Here is a 20,794-nt window from a genome sequence, read left to right as displayed (position 1 = left end):
AGGGCGTTTTCGGTGGTGGGTCCTACCTGGTGGAACGAGCTCCCAGAGGAGATCCGGGCCCTGTGGAAACTTGTGCAGTTCCGCAGGGCTTGTAAGACGGAGCTCTTCCGCCAGGCTTTTGAGTAGGAGCCACCGCCACCACCATCCCACCATCGTGGTAGTGCTTCATTGTCAGCCCCTATCATGGGGTGCAAGCATCGACTGGCAGAAGCGCATGGAACAGCGCTGCGGGAGACCGCGCTATTGAGACAGCTGGCCGCCGAACTGGGTTTATTGTTTCCCATCTTGAATGACTTACATAGGAAGATTAGAGCACCTTGATTATTTTATGGGTTTTATTGTGGTTTTAAACGTTGTTTACTTTATTGTATTTTATCAATTCAATTCGGCTTTGCCATATGTTAGCAGCCCTGAGCCACTGGGAGGGCGGGACACAAATCTAATAAACAAATAAATAAATAAATATACCCCATATATTACTGACAGCTAGGCTTGCCAAGTCGCCCCGGGGGGCGGGGAAACCCTTGCCCCAGAGGCCCGTTCCCCGCTGCCGGCGAATCGGGCCCCGGGGGGAACCCCACCCCGAAGTGCGGGTCACCAGGAAGTGACGTTAGGACACCGGGCACGCTTGGGGCGGGGCCACGACCATCGGAGGGAAAACTCCGATGCTCCAGTCGCCGCCCGGGAGTCCCTCGCTGCGGCTGAGAAATGACTTGGCAACCCTACTGACAGCATATGACACTAGATGAATAAAAGATCTGATTGCAACTACATACACATCCCTTCCCCGCGTCTTTGACAGGTAGGGACAGGGTTGCACATGGCCTTCTTCAAACACATGGGAAATCCTCTGAGAATGCCCCAGTAATGTAGTGACTGAAGTCACTTTCATAGAAAAAGCATCACCTGCAAGTTTCGCACCACCCAATCTCTAAATGACATCATGAGCTGCAGATAAGAAAACAGCACATGTGCCTCTCACTTCTGCAATGACAGTTGAAATGACATTTGATGTATTCCAGGAACAGCCCACAGATTGGCACACTGTTAGCCAGAATGCAATGCGTTTTTCATGCATATATACTGCATAAGAGAGGGTGATTGTGGTGCCTGGGAGGTATAGAGAGGTTCTCGACCAATCCCTGACCAATTCCATGCAGTTTTTATGGTAGCTGAGATGGCAGGTTGTCGAGATAGAGATTCTGCCCTACAAAGCTATTGCAAGGGGTTTTTTTTTTAGAAGAAGCACATTGCAGGGGGAAAGTGAATGGTTGCAACATGTGTGTGTATTACAGGGGGGCAGGTTTTACTTTCCCCCTGAAAAGTGCTGCCAACCTGGGCCCAGGCCCGCAGCCAGGATTTTGTGGCTTGTGGGGAAAAAAAAATTTCTGGTGATTCTCAGTGCAGAAAGAAAAGCCATTTAGCCAATAGAAAGCTGTTACCAGGATAGATCTCTAAATTGCAAGTTGTCAACCACTTTAGATGACAGTTCTCAGCTGCTGCAAGTTAATCACTTCTGTCACCTTAAGCAACAATTCTGATAACAAGCCGCCAGGTGGGGGTGATGACTTCTATAGCCAAGAAAGCTAACCCTTAGGCAGAAAAAGTTTCTTAAAGGAGACCAGTTTCTTGACACAGAGTTAGAAGGGATCCTAGAAGTCACCTACTCCAATCCTCTTCTTCAGTGTGGGAATGAGTCACCTACAGCACCCCACTCATCTTAAAGAGGCGCACACCTTTAAAAATGTTTTAAAATGATTGAAAAAAGCATTTACAGGAGAAATTCTTGTGGGGCTGTGTCTTTAAGAAAGCGGGCGGAGCCCCCAAAAGCCCTACCGTAGCTACGGGCCTGCCTGGGCCCCCTGTTCCCCCTGCTGCTCAATAGGCTGGTAGGGGAAGGAATGGGGGGCAATTTGATAATGTGCAAAGGCACCGTGTAACTCAGAGAAGGGGCACATAGAGCAAGGTCCCTGACCTTGAGAATGGATAGCTTTAAAATGGAGTTAGATTTGTGGAAGATAGGTCTATGAATGACTGCCAGGCATGGTGACTCAAGGGAACCTCCATAGTCAGAGGCAGCAAACCTTTGAACACCATGGCTGGCAGGCAGCACCAGAGGAAGTTTCTAGACCATCACCTAGAAGTGACATCACTTCAGGGTGAAGAGTCTTCTTGCTGTGACATCACTTTCTGTTAATGCTCTAGGAAATTCTCCCAAACTCTACGGCATTTACCATAGAGATTTTTTTCCCCCTAGCCCATCACTATCAATGCTGTTCCCTCCACATTTTTTCCTCCTAAAATTAGCAAGGGCAGTGCACTGAGGGCAGGAGTAGGAGGTTGCCTGTTGCCACTGGGCAAATGGTAAGCCTAGAGAAAGACAGCATCTCTGGCAAGCCACAAGAGTCTACTGGGAAAGAAAATTGTTTCATGGCTGAACATCCTGAAGGAAAGATATGGCTTAGCCTGCCCCCAATTAGCACATCCCAACCATTCAAGAGCTGGATTTCTCAATATTTTGCTGCTTTAATTAGCACTAAATTCTTCATTTATCCATGGTTCATTTCTTGTGAAAAATGCTGCCAGCCTACACCCCAGAGTTTATAATGTGCTTATTCGAACACTTCCCTATTGCTACTTTGCTGCATTAGGATTAAAATGTCTCCACTTCAAACAGAGCTAATTTCAGATGATGACGCCCGTAGGGTAGATTGACAAAGTTAACACACCTGTTTCTGCAAACTGCTTCCCGTTTAGATTTAATTACTGTTTAAGGCACCAGGAATGGACCATTAATAAAAAGTATGTATTGAAAAAGAGGCACCAAACGAACATTGAGAGCAAATTAGAAAATTATGGGGTGGCTCCCCACCACCACCAAAAAAGAGGCAGGTTTGAGATCTGGAAAAGTGAATCAGTAGGTTGGTGATCAGAGGTATACTGCCTCTGGACCTGGAAGTTTAATCAGCAACAATGTTTAAGAATGAAAACAAATCCTTCTAGATCATATCCATCTGAAGAAGTGAGCTGTGACATCATTGTGTCGGGGCAACATTCTAGGATTACACTGAAACTCTATGGTAAAGGCATAGCATTTCCTGTGGAATCCTAGAGCATTGCTCCAACACGATGGCATCACTTCCAGGTCCACATTGGAAGTGATGTCACACCATTGGAATTATGGTGATCCCCCCCCTTCCCCATCACCCTACTGAGCAGCAGGGGGTACCAGCGAGGGCAGACTGGAAGTCTCCTGCTGGAGTAGAAAAAATGGCACCCATCACCCCAGCTCACTTCTTCAGATAGACATGCAAAGGGAAAATCATACTGGAATTTCTCACGGGGAAGATTATGTTGGGGGGGGGGCGCAAGGCAAGACTTGGCGTGAACTATATCATTAATCTTTCAAGTGTAAATTCTCAATATATGGGGAAATCCCATCCTAAATCAACAGAAATAGCGAGGTCAGAGGTTCGAACAGAGAAGCAAATAGTTGAAGAGAAAATTAACTGATGGTGGAACAAGGTTAGGGTCTGATAGACCATGTCAAGAACAGCCAATTAAAATGTCCAAAAAAGAATTTGATCCTGTAATGCTATTAGCGTCTGTAGTGAGAAAGGAAATTCAAGTCTCTGTTTACACCAGGATGACAGTGTTTAATTTTGGGATGGATTCTAATTCAGCATATGGAATTTAATGCCACAAGATGTGGTCATGGCAGTGGGAAATAACGTAGGTTTTTGTAAGGATTTGACCAATGTGTGGAGAACTGGACTTTGTTGTAAGGATTTGACCAATGTGTGGAGAACAGTTTTTTTATTGTACATCTCTGTGAAAGTGTCTGTCATGTACCTATGACAGCTAGATGGAACTTCCACATTCTGGAGCACTATACCTCTGAATACCAGGTGACTGAGGCAGACAATAGGAGAAATCTGTTGCATTCATGCCTAGCTTGTGGGTTGCACTCTTGAGGCATCTAGCAGGATGCTTTGGGAAACAGGATACTGGACTGGGTAGGCCTTTTAACAGTTCTTCTCTTTTATTTGTTTAAAATATTTAATTGCTACCACTTCATTAAAAAAATGTTGATGTTGTTGACAACATAAACAAATGCATGAAAACAGCTGTATAACCTGGAGAATAAAATCAGCTATTCAAAGCTGGCAATGAGACAAGAGCAGCTGATCAAAAAATAAGGACATTTTAATCACAGTTACTGTTTCTCTGCTCCCAGCATGGAATCTCCTGCCGCAGTAATGCAAATGCTATATGGAGCTCAGGTATGTATGGAGAGAGGCCTGCCAAGAATCACTAGATTATATCTTAACAAAATTACTACACAAGATCGCTGGGACCTCAGGCTGTGTAGCAGGAACTATGCTGCATTTAGAACTGGGAGCTTGCTTTTTGGAAGCATGGGCCTGGACTGCTGTGTTTCGCATGTGGTTGAACTAGTCTTTGTCTTTGATAAGTATCTTTCCCTGTTGAGGAAGAACTCTTACATCTTTCCCTGTTGTATCTTTCCCTGAGTATCTTTCCCTGTTGAGGAAGAACTCTTACACAAGTCTTTGGATGCAATTAACTGAATTGTATTCCTTTTTTGGAATTCAGGTTGTGAACCTGAGGTCATCGGGGGCAGGATGGAAGCTTCTCAAATGTTGATTCTGAAACTTTTTGTATGAACTGGATTTCTGAGCTCTTAAAATAGAGTGCGTAGAGTTTGCTCCACCCATTATTTAGATTTGTCATATCCAAGAGCCTTTCCTGAATATTGAAAATATTTAACTGTCCCACAATATAGCATTGTTAGCTAGATTGAACGCAATACCTTCTCAGGTAATGGATGGATGCTATAAGACGCTTCCTTACTCGAATAGATTATAGAACAAAGTCTGAGTCCAGTGGCACCTTTAAGACCAGCAAAGTTTTATTCAAGGTATGAGCTTTTGTGTGCATGCACCCTTCCTCAGATTATGTCTGTGTCAATCGGGGTGAACTGATGCATTGGAGAATAGTCTTTTAGAATGTGTTTTTTATTCTGATATAGGAGAATTATGGATTTTGCTGATTCTTCACAAGAGGGCAAATAAACCTTTTGGAGAGAAACTGAGTGTGCTCCTAGCAGGTATTGAACACAAGGCCGCTTGAGTTGTTGCAAAGCCTTCCCCCCCCCCCAAGCTATAGCAAGTAGGGTTGTCAAGTTTTATCTGGCTGCCAGTAGGGGGCTCCCTTTTACCCCCAGAGTTTTCGGTGCACGTACCACAATGACATCACCTGGAAATGACATCATTGCACAGGGCATATTACAGGGGGATGCTCTCTCATTTGAGGAAAAACACTATGGTAATGATAGAGCGACCCCCCGCAATGTGCCATGCGCGATGACATCACCTCTGGGTGACGTCATTGTGCCAGGCATGTTGGTGGGACTTTGGGGGCTCTTTGGGGGTGGGGTTCCCCCCGCCGGCTGGATCAGGGCCGGTTGATCAAGGCCCCCAAAAGCAGGTAAACCCCTGTCCCTGTTGGGGGAATAGATACATACACAGAGGGTAGCAGCTTAAATACACAGAAAAAGACCGACAGGAAGCTGGAAATAAATGCTAAATATTAATTTACACCACTATTATAGTACATTTAGCAACCACTGTATATGTATACAGTGCATAAGAGGTCCAAAGGCAGTTATACAGTGCATAAGTAAAGGTAAAGGTTCCCTTGCTCGAAAGCCAGTCGAATCCGACTCTAGGGTTGCTGTGCTCATCTCCATTTCAAAGCCGAAGAGCCAGTGCTATCCGAAGACGTTTCCGTGGTCATGTGGCTGGCATGACTAAACACCAAGGCGCACAGAACGCTGTTACCTTCCCACCGAAGTGGTACCTAGGAAGTCCAAAACCAGTTAACGAAATTCTCTGGAATGACGTATCTTTTCGTGGGGACTTCTTCTGAACGGGACCATATAAACCTTGTAAATATTCTATGTACCTATAATTACAAAATTCTAATTTCAATAAAAATATTCAATACATACAATATCGTGTCTTATTCCTTATTCGTCATTGAATGCTTTAATTTAGCAGCAGCTTCTTTAAGGACATTTCTACAGGGTTAGTATACCAAAAGTTACTCATAAAACAGTACAACAATTCTTCCATGAATGACTCTTTAAAAGATCATTATACACTCCCCAACAGATCCCCCGTTATATACAATTTGACCCGCAGAGAAATGGAACTTTTGCAGAATATTTTAGAAGATTCCTCCATAATGATAAAAGGGGCAGATAAAGGTGGAGGTATTGTTTTGCTGAATCATCAAGATTACATAGAGGAGGTTATAAGACAATTTACGGATTTGAATGTTTATAGATGGGTTGTGTATGACCCTACGGAGGAAGTTTTAAATATCATTAAGATTACAGTAAGGGAAGCATTGGCTTTTGACCATATTACTCAACAAATGGCGTCTTTTATTAATTTGCATTCGAGGTTCCCTATTTTTTACATCCTTCCTAAAATACACAAACCTGGGATGCCACCTCCAGGGCGTCCCATTGTTTCGGGTACTAATTCTATTTTTGAACCCCATCTCAAAATTTAGACTCATTTCTTCAACCCTTTGTAGTTAAAATTTATTCCTACTTGAAAGATACAAAAGATTTTATTTCCAAAATAGGAGGACTTGTTGTTCCATCACAGGCTGTTCTCATGACTATGGATGTGACGTCCCTTTATATGAATATACCTCATGAAGAGGTGAGATTATGCCTCCTCACAACACTTGAAAGGAGGGAAACTCATTTTCCTCTGACGCACTTCCTTCTAGATCTTACAGATATTATTTTTGAAAAGAGCTTTTTCCGATTTTAGGAAGACTTTTTTTGGCAAATTAAAGAGTTGTGATGGGAAGCTTCTTTGCTCCCAGTGTTGCTCACCTGTTCATGAGTGAGTTTGAAAACATATGGCTTGACAATGAGTTTCATAATCCCTTTTTTGTACATACAATTTATTACAAGAGGTACATTGATGATCTTTTTTTGATCTTTGACGATCCAGCTATTGTACAAGAATTTATGGATTGGCTTAATTCTGTGCATAATTCCATCAAATTTACCTATGTAGCAGACAGGTCAAGTGAATTTTTTAGACACCACAGTGTTCATCCATAATGGTAGTTTGGCAGTACATCCGTTTAATAAGGACACTGATAAAAACTCTTATTTACATTACACTTCCTTCCATGCTAAACATTTAAGACAGAATCTGCCGTATGGTCAGTTTTTACATGATAAAAGAAATTCAGCTTTGTCTTCTGATTTTCAAGAGGAAGCCTTTAGACTTCACAATCAGTTTTGCCAAAGGGGATATCCATTAGAAATTATCAGGAGAGCACGCACAAGGGTAGATCAGGTTAAATGGGCAGATATGTTTAAAGAGACTGTGATTAGGAAAGAAGCTAAAATCAGTTGGGCTTTGGACTACACACCATTGGCTTACTCCATTCGGAATATCATTTTCAGACATTGGCACATTCTAAGTGATGTTCCGAGTTGTACGAAAAAACCCTTTATAGGATTTCATAAGACTACTAGTATACGTGACCTAGTTATACAGGCTGATTTGCCATCACCTGGAGCCCCTACAAATACTCCCAAAGGGCACTTTAAATGTTTAAGATGTGTAGCGTGTGCACAAGTCTGGGAAACATACACTTTAGATTTTCCAGAAGTTAATTTTAAAAGTGAAATTACTTTCTTTTCTAATTGTCTAACAAAAAAAGTATATCTCTTATAATGTCCTTGTGGGTTGAAATATGTGGGAGAATCTACGCGTTCTATATAAACATGTATTTTGGAACACAGGTCACGTATCAAGTATAAATATCTGGAGGCACCACTTGTTCAACACTATATAGATAAAGGCCACAGATATGACGAGTTCAAATTTGTAGTTTTAGAGGTAATCAGTCCAAATAAATACAATAAAGTGGATACAAGTAAGTGCCTTCTACGGAGAGAGGCTTTTTGGATACATAACACTTGTTATCCTAATGGTCTAAATGTATCTCTAGATTTATCTTGTTTTTTGTAGTTTTTACAGTCTCTTTGTAAGTTTTCTGTGTATGACAGTTTGTGTATTAAGAGCCGGATTGCTATTGTATATAAGGAGTTAAGTGAAGGCACCTGTTAAGGCTTGAATGCATCCGTCTGGCTTGCCCGTTCTGAATATACTATGTATAAACATAACAACCTTTGGTGATTGTATAATCATCTTTTAAAGAATCATTCATGGAACAGATATTGTACTGTTTTATGAGTAACTTTTGGTATACTTACCCTGTAGAAATGTCCTTGAAGAAGCTGCTGCTAAATTAATGCATCCAATGACGAATAAGGAATAAGACACAGAATGTTGTAATTATAGGTACATTTAATATTTTCACACACACACACACACACACACACACACACACAGTAATATTTACAAGGTTTGTATGGTCCCGTTCAGAATGGTCCCCACAAAATGATACGTCATTCCAGAGAACGTTAACTGGTTTTGGACCTTCTATTGTATGGTCCCGTTCAGAATGGTCCCCACGAAATGATACGTCATTCCAGGGAACTTTGTTAACTGGTTTTGGACCTTCCACGCACGGTATAACTGCCTTTGGACTTCTTATGCACTGTATACATATGTAGTAGTTGCTAAATATACTGTAATAGTGGTGTAAATGGATATTCAGCATTTATTTCCAGCTTCCTGTCGGTCTTTTCCCGTCGGAGGAATGGCAACCCTAATAGCAAGACATAATAATATGAATGAGTCCAAATAAATAAATGGGTCTGAATAAATAAACGAGTCTGAATATATAGTCTGAATAAATAAATGACATAAATATATGAATAGATAAATGAAGTCAGGTTAGTAGGATTGTTTTTTATGTAAGCCGCCCTGAGCCTGCTTTGGCGGGGAGGGTGGGGTACACATGGAATAAAATAAATAATTTTTAAACTGAATTAGTGTGCTACTGCTCAAGGCCAGCCGGTCAACTGAGTAGTTTCATTTAAGTAAGTAAGTAGTTATGCTAATGAGTTATGCTAATGAGCTCCGGCAGCTCTTTTTCTACAACAAGACCCCTGTAAGTAAGTAATGCTGGAAGTAAATAAATAAAAGAAACAGTGCTGGATTAAGACCTGAGGAGGCCCTAAGCACCGTAAAATTTAAGAGGCCCCACGTCATTACCAAATAGGTGGTAACTGAGTCATTTCGAGTACTGAGAGGTCCTTCCTAGTCGGAGGCCCTAAGCGGTAGCTTGTGGATAAATCCCGCTCTGAAGAAGAAATTCCTTGCATGGTTACGAACAGCAAAGGGCACCAAGAGCTGCTGACTAAGTCGGATCACACAATGCCAGTCTGTGTGACTCAAGCAGACTGTGCTCGGGGCCACAGAGGAAGCCGCTCAACTTCTTCACCTCTGAGTGTTCTGGCAGCCACACCTGCATTACGGTCACTGTCACCTGAACTCAGTTAAGCTGTGTGGCTTGCCCTCTTTGACCCTGACTGCAATCTGTCTCATTTCCCTATGTAATCCTTCTAACATTAACCCCCTTTCCCTGTGTAATCCATGTTGTTCCGTGCTGATGAAGAGTTCTGTGGGAATCAAAAACTTGCATGCCTCTTTGTGTCACCTGCTTGGCTCTATCATACCCTAACCAGGATAGCCCAGGTAGGGTTGCCAGGTCTGAACATTGCGCCAGCAGGGGGATTGGGAAGGGGTGTTCCGGGAGTGGGCGGGGACATTGTGTGACATGCAGATGTCACCTGCATCAATGTTGGGGGTGATGCTCTGGTTTCTGGGCAAAACTCTATGGTAAAATTGCCCTCAAACCATAGAGTTTTGCTTAAAAACCAGAGTGTTAACCAATGCACCTGCATCACTTCTGGGTGATGTCAGTGCGTCATGCGTGACGTTGCAGTTTGGGGTGGGTGGGAGAATTTCCTCCTGCAGGCCAGCTGGCCACCAGGTAGAGTTTTGCTTAAAAACCAGAGTGTTAACCAATGCATCTACGTCACTTCTGGGTGACATTGCAGTTTGGGGTGGGTGGGACAATTTCCTCCTGCCGGCCAGCTGGCCACCAGCGGGCAGGTGCCCGTGAAAACAGGGAATGCCCTGCCCCCACCTGGGGGATAATAACCTTAAGCCCAGGCTAGCCTGATCTTGTCAGATCTTGGAAGCTAAGCAGGGTCCATGCTGGCTAGTATTTGGATGGGAGACCACCAAGGAATACTAGGGTCATGACATGGAGGCAGGCAATGGCAAACCAATTCTGAACGTCTCTTGCCTTGAAAACCCTATGTCAGCTGTGACTTGATGGCAATCAATCAATCAATCAATCAATCAATCAATGGTATCATGTGGGTTGGGATTTGCATTTGCATTTGGATTTTGCACCAGAAAGAGTCTAATTCAGTGCTGCTTTTCCTTCACTAGAAGGGTGAGGTGTCCTCTTCATGTAACAGCTCCATGGCAGGCAGAAATCCAACAGGGAAAACTTCCTTCTCCCTCCCAATCTCTGTGCCAATAAAATGTCACAAGATATCCATTGGTGGCATAGCCTTCCCTGGTAGGTCCAGGAGACCTGTCCTAACCTACCTCATTTTGTGAGATAAAACGGAGGAAGGGAGAATGATAATATAAGTTGCTTTGGGTCCCCAGGGGAGAGAAAAGCAATATCTAGATAAGCAAGCAAATAAACAAATATCATTTCAGGTGTTAAGTCAAGGTTCATTTATTATTTATTTACTTACTTATTCTCGTAGACTATTAAGAATTGGTTTGAGCTTCTGCCCTCTCACCCGCTAACACTTTATTTTACTGTGTGAAAAGGTTCTTAGTCATTGTTTTAGTTCTATTAATTTTAAGGGAACAAGCAGTTGGGAAGGTTGCATAAACTTTAGAGCAAGGTTTTCAGGAACTGTTTGGACAAGCATCAGTTGGGGTTGTTTGTTTTAGAAATTGGATATCCGGTGACCCAGCATGACCTTTCCAGTCCCTCCCAATGAAGGCAAAAAGATGAGGCATGCAGAGGTTTCTCACTGCTGCTGGAGTTGTTGCAATGATTGATGTCGGGTCAAGCTTGGCTCTTACGTAATCTAAAGAAGATTACTAAAAATCAGAGGTGTTGAATCTAGCTAGAATCTGTCCTGGCCAATTTCCTTCTCCTGTAGTTCAGTGAAAGACTCCATCAGTGGACAGCCATCCCTTTTAAGGTGTTCTCAACAATGGCCATTGGTCAGCACCTGCAGTTGGAAGTTAGTTAATTAGTATTATTTATTTAAGACATTTTTATGCTGCCTTTCCACTGAATTCAGGCAAACAGTCAAAACATTAAAACCAACATTAAAATGTCTGCATGTGTATTTCTTTTTTTTTTTTTTGGTCATCACAACATTCCTTTGGAAAGAGGATTTGTCGTCTGGAGCTGCATTTCCCCTTCACCATACTAGTTGTGGGGCTGGCATGGTGTAGTGGTTAAAGAGCAGCATCTAATCTGGAGAACCTGGTTTGTTTCCCCACTCCTCCTTCACATGAAGCCTGCTGGGTGACCTTGGGCCAGTCACTATTTTCTCAGAACTCTCTCAGCCCCACCTACCTCACAAGGTCCTTGTTGTGGGGAGAGGAAGGAAAGTTGATTGTAAGCCGCTTTCAGACCCCTTAGGGTAGAGAAAAGTCAGTATAAAATTCAGCTTCTTCCCTCACTCAAGTTATATCTTAGTTACCTGATCCTTCCTCCCATGAGCAAGTGGAATGTGGTTGTGTGTCTGGCTGACATATTTAGGGCCATAACTATCTCACCTGTCCTCTCCACCTGAAGTTTGGCACCATTCTGTATATTTTTAAAAAAATGAAAACCATTTTGTTTTGAGGCCTAGCATCGCTGAGCACTCCTTCACAACTGACATGAGTGCGGTGTGTGTTCTGAGGAAACCTTCCACACACAAACAAAATTCTTAGTTATTGATATCCTGCCTTTCTGTTTCAAAAGAAAAACCAATGGGGGCTTACAACGAAATATTAACCACAACTTGCCAAAAGCGAACAGAAGAAAGGTGACCAGGGGTCGTTTCGTAGAAAAAGAGCTAGGGGAACTCATTAGCATAACTCATTAGCATATGCCACACCCCCTGACATCAGGGGCCCGGCGGTGGACCTGCAGGGCCAGCGGGAGTGCGAGGAAGCCCCGCCAAGGCCCTCCCTGGCCCCAGGCAGGCAGGGGTGGGGAGAGGCGGGGAGGAAGCAACTTACCCGCCCTCTTCTCCTGCCTCCTCCTGGCTGAATGAGGGCCAGAAGCGGGGCGGCCGGAAGCAGGGGGCGGGGCTTCGTCATGTGCCCCCCCGCACCTCACCCGGGGGAACTGCGATCCCCCGCGATCCCCCCCGAATCGACCTCTGGAGGTGACCAACAATTTGGCCTGCTGGTGTGATGGAGGGAGCCTTTAGTCGTCATGGCCAGTAGCTATTGATGACCCTCTCCTCTGCAAATCTGTCAAAGACTCTTTCAAAGGCATCTACGCTCGTGGCCATCATTATATCTACTGGCAGTGAATTCCACAATTTAATTGTGTGTGTACATGTGTGTTAAGTGCCATCAAGTCGCAGCCGACTTGTGGCGACCCTCTGGGGTTTGGTGGTTAGCCGTTGCCTGTCAACCCTGGACTTCCTTGATGGTCTCCCATTCAAATACTAACCAGGGCCTACCCTACTTAGCTTCTGAGATCTGACAAGATCAGGCTAGCCTGGGCCACCCAGTTCAGGGCAAAAAAAACCATTATAGGACAAAGTGTATTTGTTGTGGAGTATATTGATCTTAAAAAAAAAAAAGCCTCCTTGTTATCAACACAGAAGGAACCAAGCAGAGAGAAATGACCACCTGGAAGGCCAAATATAAATACTTAGAGCCCACTGCGTTACCAGAAAGGCAGTTGTTAACCAAGTGACCAAGAGTCCCTGTGGACAACACCAGCAATGGCTCTTCTTCACTGATTCCATCCACCTTTGCCTTCTTGGGTGGCACATCTCCAACAAAGGTGGAGAGTTTCTTGGCCTGGATGGCTGGGCAGGGGTAGGCAAGGACCTTGGACTTCCTTGGTGGCGTCCCATCGGATGAGATTGGGCCAGGGTTGCCAGGTCTGGGTTGGAAAATACCTGGAGACTTTGGGGGTGGGTCCGGGAGAGGGCGGGATTTGGGGAGGGGATGGGCCTCAGCATGGTCCAAGGCCATAGAGTGCACCCTTCAAAGCAGCCATTTTCTCCAGGGGGACCTGATCTCTGTCGGCTGGAGATCAGTGGCAAAAGCGGGAGATCCCCAGGCCCCACCTGGAGGCTGGCAACCCTAGATTGGGCTAACCTGGGCAATCCAGATCAGGGCATGATTTAATTACTCACTAAGCAAAACAGTACTTCCATTAATCTGTCCTAAATCTTTCATTTATGTCACCAGAACTGCCCATCAATGGGACGGAAAAGTCTCTCTAATTCTCTGGGCATTTGTGTTTATTTTTTGTAAGCATATTTTGTTGAAAGTGGCTGGTATCCTATCGCACTGCTCAGCCAAGTTTGACGCTTTCTGCCCGTCATTAATCTGTCCTAAATCTTTCATTTATGTCACCAGAACTGCCCATCAATGGGACGGAAAAGTCTCTCTAATTCTCTGGGCATTTGTGTTTTAAAACAGTGTGTCCAAGATGGTGGAGGTCTATGTGGTACAACTACCAGCATCAAAAGTTATAAAGTATTGAAGAGAAAATGTTCACAAACATACTTTTAGCACAGAACCAGATTGAGCAAAGGATTCAAAAGAAATGGGTAAATGCAATTCCTCTGGCCCTCTCTCTATACATGCCCTATCAGATGTTAAAATATAGGACAGACTCCTTAGCTTAGGCAGTTACAGATCTCTATAGAGTACCATTACCTTGAAGCTTTCTCCAGGCCACTCTCCAGGCCAGCACATGGTCAAATGGCTGCCTCCTCCAGACCTCAGTTAAGAGTTTTGTCTGCTCTGATGGACTCAGCACAAAAGAGAGGTTTCTCCTTGCTCCCCTGAGTTTTATCACCTCTCTTTCCCCCACCCACTGACCAGGTCAGGCCAGGTCAGAGAAGCCTTTCCTGAAGTTTCCAGAGTTTCTTTCCCGAAGTCTTTCTAGTATTGAACACCTCCACATCTCTGTTCTCTGCTTGAAGGGGGGGGGGGATCTTGACCACCCCATTGTCTAGACCTATTAGCATTTGTATGAAGGTGGGCTGAGGTAAATCTGGAAAGCAATTGAACTGGCTTTCCCCCTTCCTGCCTGTTCTCTGCCCAGAGAGAAAAACAAACTTATAAAACTCAGAGTGAAGGTTTTGCTCATTTCAAATCTCCAAAGACAAAATGCATTTCTTCACACTTGTGTTAGGGTTCCCTTCTGCATACCACTTCCATTGCCACCGGGGGCAAAGATTACAGCCTATGAGTGCCTAGGATGGATGGATGGATGGATGGATGGATGGATGGATGGATGGATGGATGGATGGATGGATGGATGGATGGATGGATGGATGGATGGATGGATGGATGGATGGATGGATGGATGGATGGATGGATGGATGGATGGATGGATGGATGGATGGATGGATGGATAAATACGGTCCCCTGAAATCCACTCCTGGAGGCAGCCACCTCATCTAGCCTCAAGGAAGGGACTGCTAGCACACTAGTCACATTAGGAAGATTTCCAGCAGTGAAATCATTGGCAGCTGTGACCAATGATTCAGACAACTTATGCAAGGAGAGAAAAGCACTCTGTTACCAGCAGAAAGAGGTTGTGTGAGTCGTCGCTCTGCAGAGCAGATTTTTTTTTTTTGCGGGCATCTTCCTCCTTCTCCAACAATTACCTATTATATCATCAGGAAGTTCAAATAATCCAAACAATGGACTGGGTCCTAGTCACTCGGATATGAAAGATAGAGGCGGAGGTGTCAATGGGTACTTCCTGATAAACCCAACTTCACTCAACTGAGGCTGGACTCGGAATAAAAAGCCAGGAGGGGAAGGAGACAGGAGGACCCAGGATCCTGCAGCTTTTGGGGGGTAAGAAATCTCTTCTTCAACTTCTGTGTTTCCAGAGTGCTTCAAGAGCTATTATTCCGGATGTCTTCTTTCCCAAGGCAAAGAGGATCACATTGTTTCAAGGGTTCAGAACCCTGCTAGGATTTTATCTGTAGGGCGATGGATAATATAACCGATTCTTTGTTCTGACTGTCTGAGTTGAGATATCAGCAGCTTTTGACGTGAATCTCTGGGCAGATCAGGCCAGGTAACAAATTCTTCCCAGGATGCAGCCTCCAGACAAGGATTAAGTCCGGCTCTCCCACCGCCATAACTTCCCAGCCGGGAGCTGCAAGGGGTTTAACGGATACAACTTTCCGATTGCCTCTGGACCGTAAATATAACAAGCGCAAGCACCTTTCTGTGCTCTCCGGATGTTTAATAGTTCTTGGTATGTACCTTGTAGGATGAGATTGGCATGGATGGATCCAGAGGAGTGTTTATCATATATTTTTTCTGGTAGCATTATTAATGAATTAGGATATGATCCTGATCTCTGCCAGCAGAGTTAGTGGAGAGAATTTCTAGTTTACTCACCAGAGAGGGATCAATAAATATTACTAGCCAAATGGGCTGGAATTTGTCTCATTCTCCATCATATTATTTGTTAACTGAATTGTTCTATGCATGATGGAACTATGGAACTCCTTGCAAAGGGTTATTTGCTTGGGACCAGCTTAAGCACCTTCTAGGTGCAGGGTAAAGTCTCTTTCTTTCTTTCTTTCTTTCTTTCTTTCTTTCTTTCTTTCTTTCTTTCTTTCTTTCTTTCTTTCTTTCTTTCTTTCTTTCTTTCTTAAGGCACTTACGTACGGTTGTTCCTTTGTTTTTGAAAGCCTGCAAACTACATTCAGTGCCATATACTGGCAGAAAAGTGGCACAGATTTTTTTTTAAATTACATGATGCCTAATGAAGCGATAGATTTTGGAGTCTGCAAGTTCAGAACACAGGCATGAGTGTGGGTTTTCCCCCATTGCTTCGTAATTCCACATCATCTCTGCATCTGGTAAACTAGTTCAGGGAAAGCATTTAATCTTTCTTTGTGATATGCCAGTTTACTACTTACGGGGACCTATATTTACATAAGAAAGTGTTCCTAAATAGGACCCTTGACAGCAATCTGAAATGATGCAGACCAGAATTCTGTTATCTATACAATGCACAGAAACATTTCTCAGTGATGCCGATTTCCTTCTCACTTTTGCTGGGATGTACCTGGTGCTGAGAAAGAAGTATCCCATTTGGAGTTCTTTGCCTCTCTTTCTTTTTGTCCTTGCATTTGAAGCCCCTGGAACAAAGAGATGATTTCCTTCCAATCTTCTTTCCAACAGGAAATCTTATTCCAGGAGAGAACTACTTACCAACTATGATGTTTTCTATTATCACTGAGTTTCTAACTGCTTTACTGTTCCTGCTCTCTGCTGGTAAGTTCTAGGGTGGGCACAGAAGTGTATGTGCCATTTTAGGTGTGGTGGATATGTTTGGGTGCATGGCTGAATGGGACGTGCTCAATTTATGCATTGTGTGTGCATGTGAAAACCATTAGAAGGCGTTTCCTAATATTTATATACACACACACCCCAACTAATCAGTGTGGAAAGACCAGTAGGATCATGTGGGCATGGAATCATAACAGCCATGGACCAGAAATATTTAAAAAGGGAAGAAAACAGAGATGTCCCCATTCTACACTTGAACAGATGTGCAGACGCCATGACACCACTTGTATGGCCCAAATGAAGTTCACTGCATGTTGCTTCATCTTAGCCATCTTCCTCCTGCTTTAAAGATTTGGAGAGACTAACAGGTTTTCAAAAGCGTGCACGTGACGAGGAACTCTGCACACACTTATCTCTTTCTCTTTAAAATTTGTTCCACACACAGTGTTTGCAATGTGTACATAATTGTTTGGAGGCAACACAGGATCAAAAATATAGTAGATAGATATAGGCAGACCAGATCTCCTGCCTCTTGCCCCCAGCCTCTGGCTTCCAGTGTCTGCCAAGTTCAGCAGCAGGGGGAAATGGGGAAGAGATGGCTATAGCTTCAGGCGGCGGTCGTTTCTGGTTACACCATCAAAAGTAGCAATGTTGCGGGGATTGGATCAACATATGGAGCAGAGGTCCATCAGTGGCTATTAGCTACAAGGTATAGATGGAACGCTAAATCTGGGGCAGTGATGCTCTGTATCCTTAGTGCTTGGGGGGCAACAGTGGGAGAGTTTCTGGAGCTGTGGCCCCACTGCTGGGCCTCCTGATGGCACCTGGGTTTTGGGCCCTGTGTGACACAGAGTGTTGGACTGGATGGGCCATTGGACTGATCCAACATGGCTTCTTTTATGTTCTCATGTTCACCAAGTGGTGCTGTGAAATGCCTAGTCTTGGTGGCTGCTGGCAACACTAGACAGACAGGCAGGCAGGCAGGCAGGCAGACAGATCAGTCTTTGTTCTAATTCAGATAGCCCCTTAGACAGACTGACTGACAGACATAAAAACATAACATGTGCAACATCACAAATGAATGCTCTCACTTATGTTGATTTTCCACATCTCCTCTGAACACTGCTTGTTTTTGGTGTATGATCTTCTAGCCACTGCAGATGATGTGCGGATATCTGGTGGGAAGCCATGTACCCCCCATTCACAGCCATGGCAGGCGGCTCTTTTTTCTGGTTTTTCCATGAAATGTGGCGGTACCCTGGTCCACAAGTCCTGGGTGCTGACTGCTGCCCATTGTAAAATGAGAAGGTAAGTGTAACCCAGCAAAGCAAGGGGAGTTTGGCTGGCAACCCTCTTTAGGAGGGTCAGCAGACGTTCAGGAACAACATAGTGGGGGTCTGCAGTGGGAGAGGGAATTGGCAAAAATTGTCACCCTCTGCATAAGAAGAAGAAGAGATTTGATTTGTTCCTTGCCCTTCACTACCCAAAAGAGTCTCAGAGCGGCTTACAATCTCCTTTCCCTTCCCCTCCCCACAACAGACACCCTGGCCAATTTCCCACAAGCGCTGCTCCGCGCTCACTCTTCCCCTTTGCCCCGATGGTACGTGTCAATTTCACACAAGCTGCTGCGTGGCCTCATTTTGCCCCGCAGCTTCTTGCGATTTCCCCCGTCTACTCAATCTTCAAAAAACGGGTATGAGTAGACGTGTGGAAAATCACGTGAAGCTGCGGGGCAAAATGCAGCCTCACAGCAGCTTGTGTGAAATTGACACATACCATCGGAGCAAAAGGGAAGAGTGAGCATGGAGCAGCGCTTGTGGGAAATCGGTCCCTGTGAGGTAGGTGGAGCTGAGAGAGCTCTCCTGAGAACTGCCCTCGAGAGAACAGCTCTGAAAGGACTTATGACTGACCCAAGGTCACACCAGCAGCTGCATGTGGAGGTGTGGGGAATCAAACCCGGTTCTCCCAGATTAGAATCTCTGCTCTTAACCACTACAGCAAACTGGCTCTCCCAAGAAAACGTAAGGGCACTTCATGATAAACAAAGAAATGTGGGGTATAAGTATCTAAATAAAGTATTTCCCAAGTCACCTGCAACAGTCATGTTGCCTGTGTGCACAATGCAAATGTGTGAGAGACAGCAGAAGAAAGTCATTGTGTATATAAACCAAATGTCTACTTAAGCCATTGTACATTTGCATAAGGGGTACGGGAAATGCAAATATAGAACGGGGTTTGACTGCAATCTTATGCACAGTTACTTGAGAGTGAGCCTATGGAGCTCACTGGGATTTATTTCCAAATGATTTGAAAAAAGGTAAAGGTAAAGGTTCCCTTGCTCGAAAGCCAGTCGAATCCGACTCTAGGGTTGCGGTCCTCATCTCCGTTTCAAAGCCGAAGAGCCAGCGCTGTCCGAAGACGTTTCCGTGGTCATGTGGCCAGCATGACTAAACACCAAGGCGCACGGAACGCTGTTACCTTCCCACCGAAGTGGTACCTATTTATCTACTTGCAATTTCTTTTTGAACAGGGCTGTAAATGGGAACATGGACTCAGAAAGTGTTGGGTTTTATCGGGGGGGGGGGAGTATTTACACTGTATTTACTTCTTAAAAATTGGACATACCTGCAAGAAAGGAGTATTTACACTGTATTTACTTCTTAAAAATTGGATATACCTGCAACCAAGGTTTCCTCTAAGCTCCACAGTGCTGTGAGCAAAAATTCCACTTTGGGAGTGAAGAAAGCTAGTAGCATTCAACTTCTGAGCGAGTCTACATTTGACTATCGCAGAAATTAGTTTTTTAGATTATTTCCATAACCTTGTAAAAATCTCAGAATGAATTCTTTTAAACTATATCTAAACTATATTTTAAGAATAATTTAAACATTATAGGAGAACATGGAATCAAGTCAAATTTCATTACGGAAAATGCTGTCCTCGATGGGGGTAGATCAGGCCTCTGGAGAACAGGTCTACCTGCCCCTTTCCACTATATTGGTATACCTGGCTTCCGGAGAACAGGTCTACCCTTCCCTTTCCATTATGTTGGTAGATCTAGCATCCAGAGATCAGGTCTACCTGACCCAGTCCACCATATTGGTAGACCTGGCCTCTGGAGAACAGGTCTACCCACCCCAATCCAGTATGTTGGTAGACCTGGCCTTGGACCGTCACCATGTGCTGAGCCTTAGAAAACATACCAGTACTTGGGGAAGTGACTCTTGCAGTCCACTTTGGATTTTGCTTTGGTTTTTAGTGAAATATGAAAAATTTACAGGGTCAAGTATAACAAAGGTGGAACAATCACTGTCAGAACCCTGCCTAACCTAATAAACAGGAAGTTGCTTAAATGTTATCAATGTGCCCCAAATACTTCTTTATTCAGATAATTATATCCCACGTTTCCCTGTGCCTCAAGACAGCTTACAAATCATACTGAAAAGCATAATAAAAAGGTAGTAAATGGAGGGGAAAAGGCTTCTGGGCAGGAAGCTGAAACTTGTGAGCCAGCTAAAACTTTGTATGCTGGGCTGCCAATCTCTAGGTGGGGCCTGGAGATCTCCCAGAATTACAACTGATCTCTTGACTTTTGAGATAAGTTTCCCTGGAGAAAATGGCTGCTTTGGAGGATGGACATTATGGCATTATACCCTGCGGAGGTCCCTGTTTAAATGTTATCAATGTGCCCCAAATACTTCTTTATTCAGATAATTATATCCCACGTTTCCCTGTGCCTCAAGACAGCTTACAAATCATACTGAAAAGCATAATAAAAAGGTAGTAAATGGAGGGGAAAAGGCTTCTGGGCAGGAAGCTGAAACTTGTGAGCCAGCTAAAACTTTGTATGCTGGGCTGCCAATCTCTAGGTGGGGCCTGGAGATCTCCCAGAATTACAACTGATCTCTTGACTTTTGAGATAAGTTTCCCTGGAGAAAATGGCTGCTTTGGAGGATGGACATTATGGCATTATACCCTGTGGAGGTCCCTGTCCTCCCTAAACTCTGCCCTCCCTGGGCTCCACCCCCAATATTCCAGGAATTTCCCAGCCTGCAGCTGGCAACCCTAATTATTTGATGGCATATTTTGCAACAAAACCACAAAACATCCACCCCAATATTCCAGGAATTTCCCAGCCTGCAGCTGGCAACCCTAATTATTTGATGGCATATTTTGCAAAAAAACCACAAAACATCCCCAAAAAAACCACC

General features: G+C 44.1%; 1 protein-coding gene across 1 annotated transcript in view; it reads left to right on the top strand.

The window, feature by feature from the left end:
- Positions 1-16,510: 16,510 nt before the first annotated feature.
- Positions 16,511-20,794, top strand: part of LOC107109136 (kallikrein-8-like) — a 7,819-nt gene continuing 3,535 nt past the window's right edge. The window contains exons 1-2 of the mRNA XM_015409711.1: positions 16,511-16,568; positions 17,735-17,878. Of these exons, the coding sequence (XP_015265197.1) occupies positions 16,511-16,568; positions 17,735-17,878 (202 nt within the window). The remainder of the gene's footprint in view (positions 16,569-17,734; positions 17,879-20,794) is intronic.

Source organism: Gekko japonicus, unplaced genomic scaffold, assembly GCF_001447785.1.
Source record: "Gekko japonicus isolate JY-2015 unplaced genomic scaffold, Gekko_japonicus_V1.1 scaffold3510, whole genome shotgun sequence".
NCBI lineage: Eukaryota > Metazoa > Chordata > Lepidosauria > Squamata > Gekkonidae > Gekko > Gekko japonicus.
The sequence above is the reverse complement of the archived record's forward strand: the minus strand, read 5'-3'. Positions and strand labels throughout refer to the sequence as shown.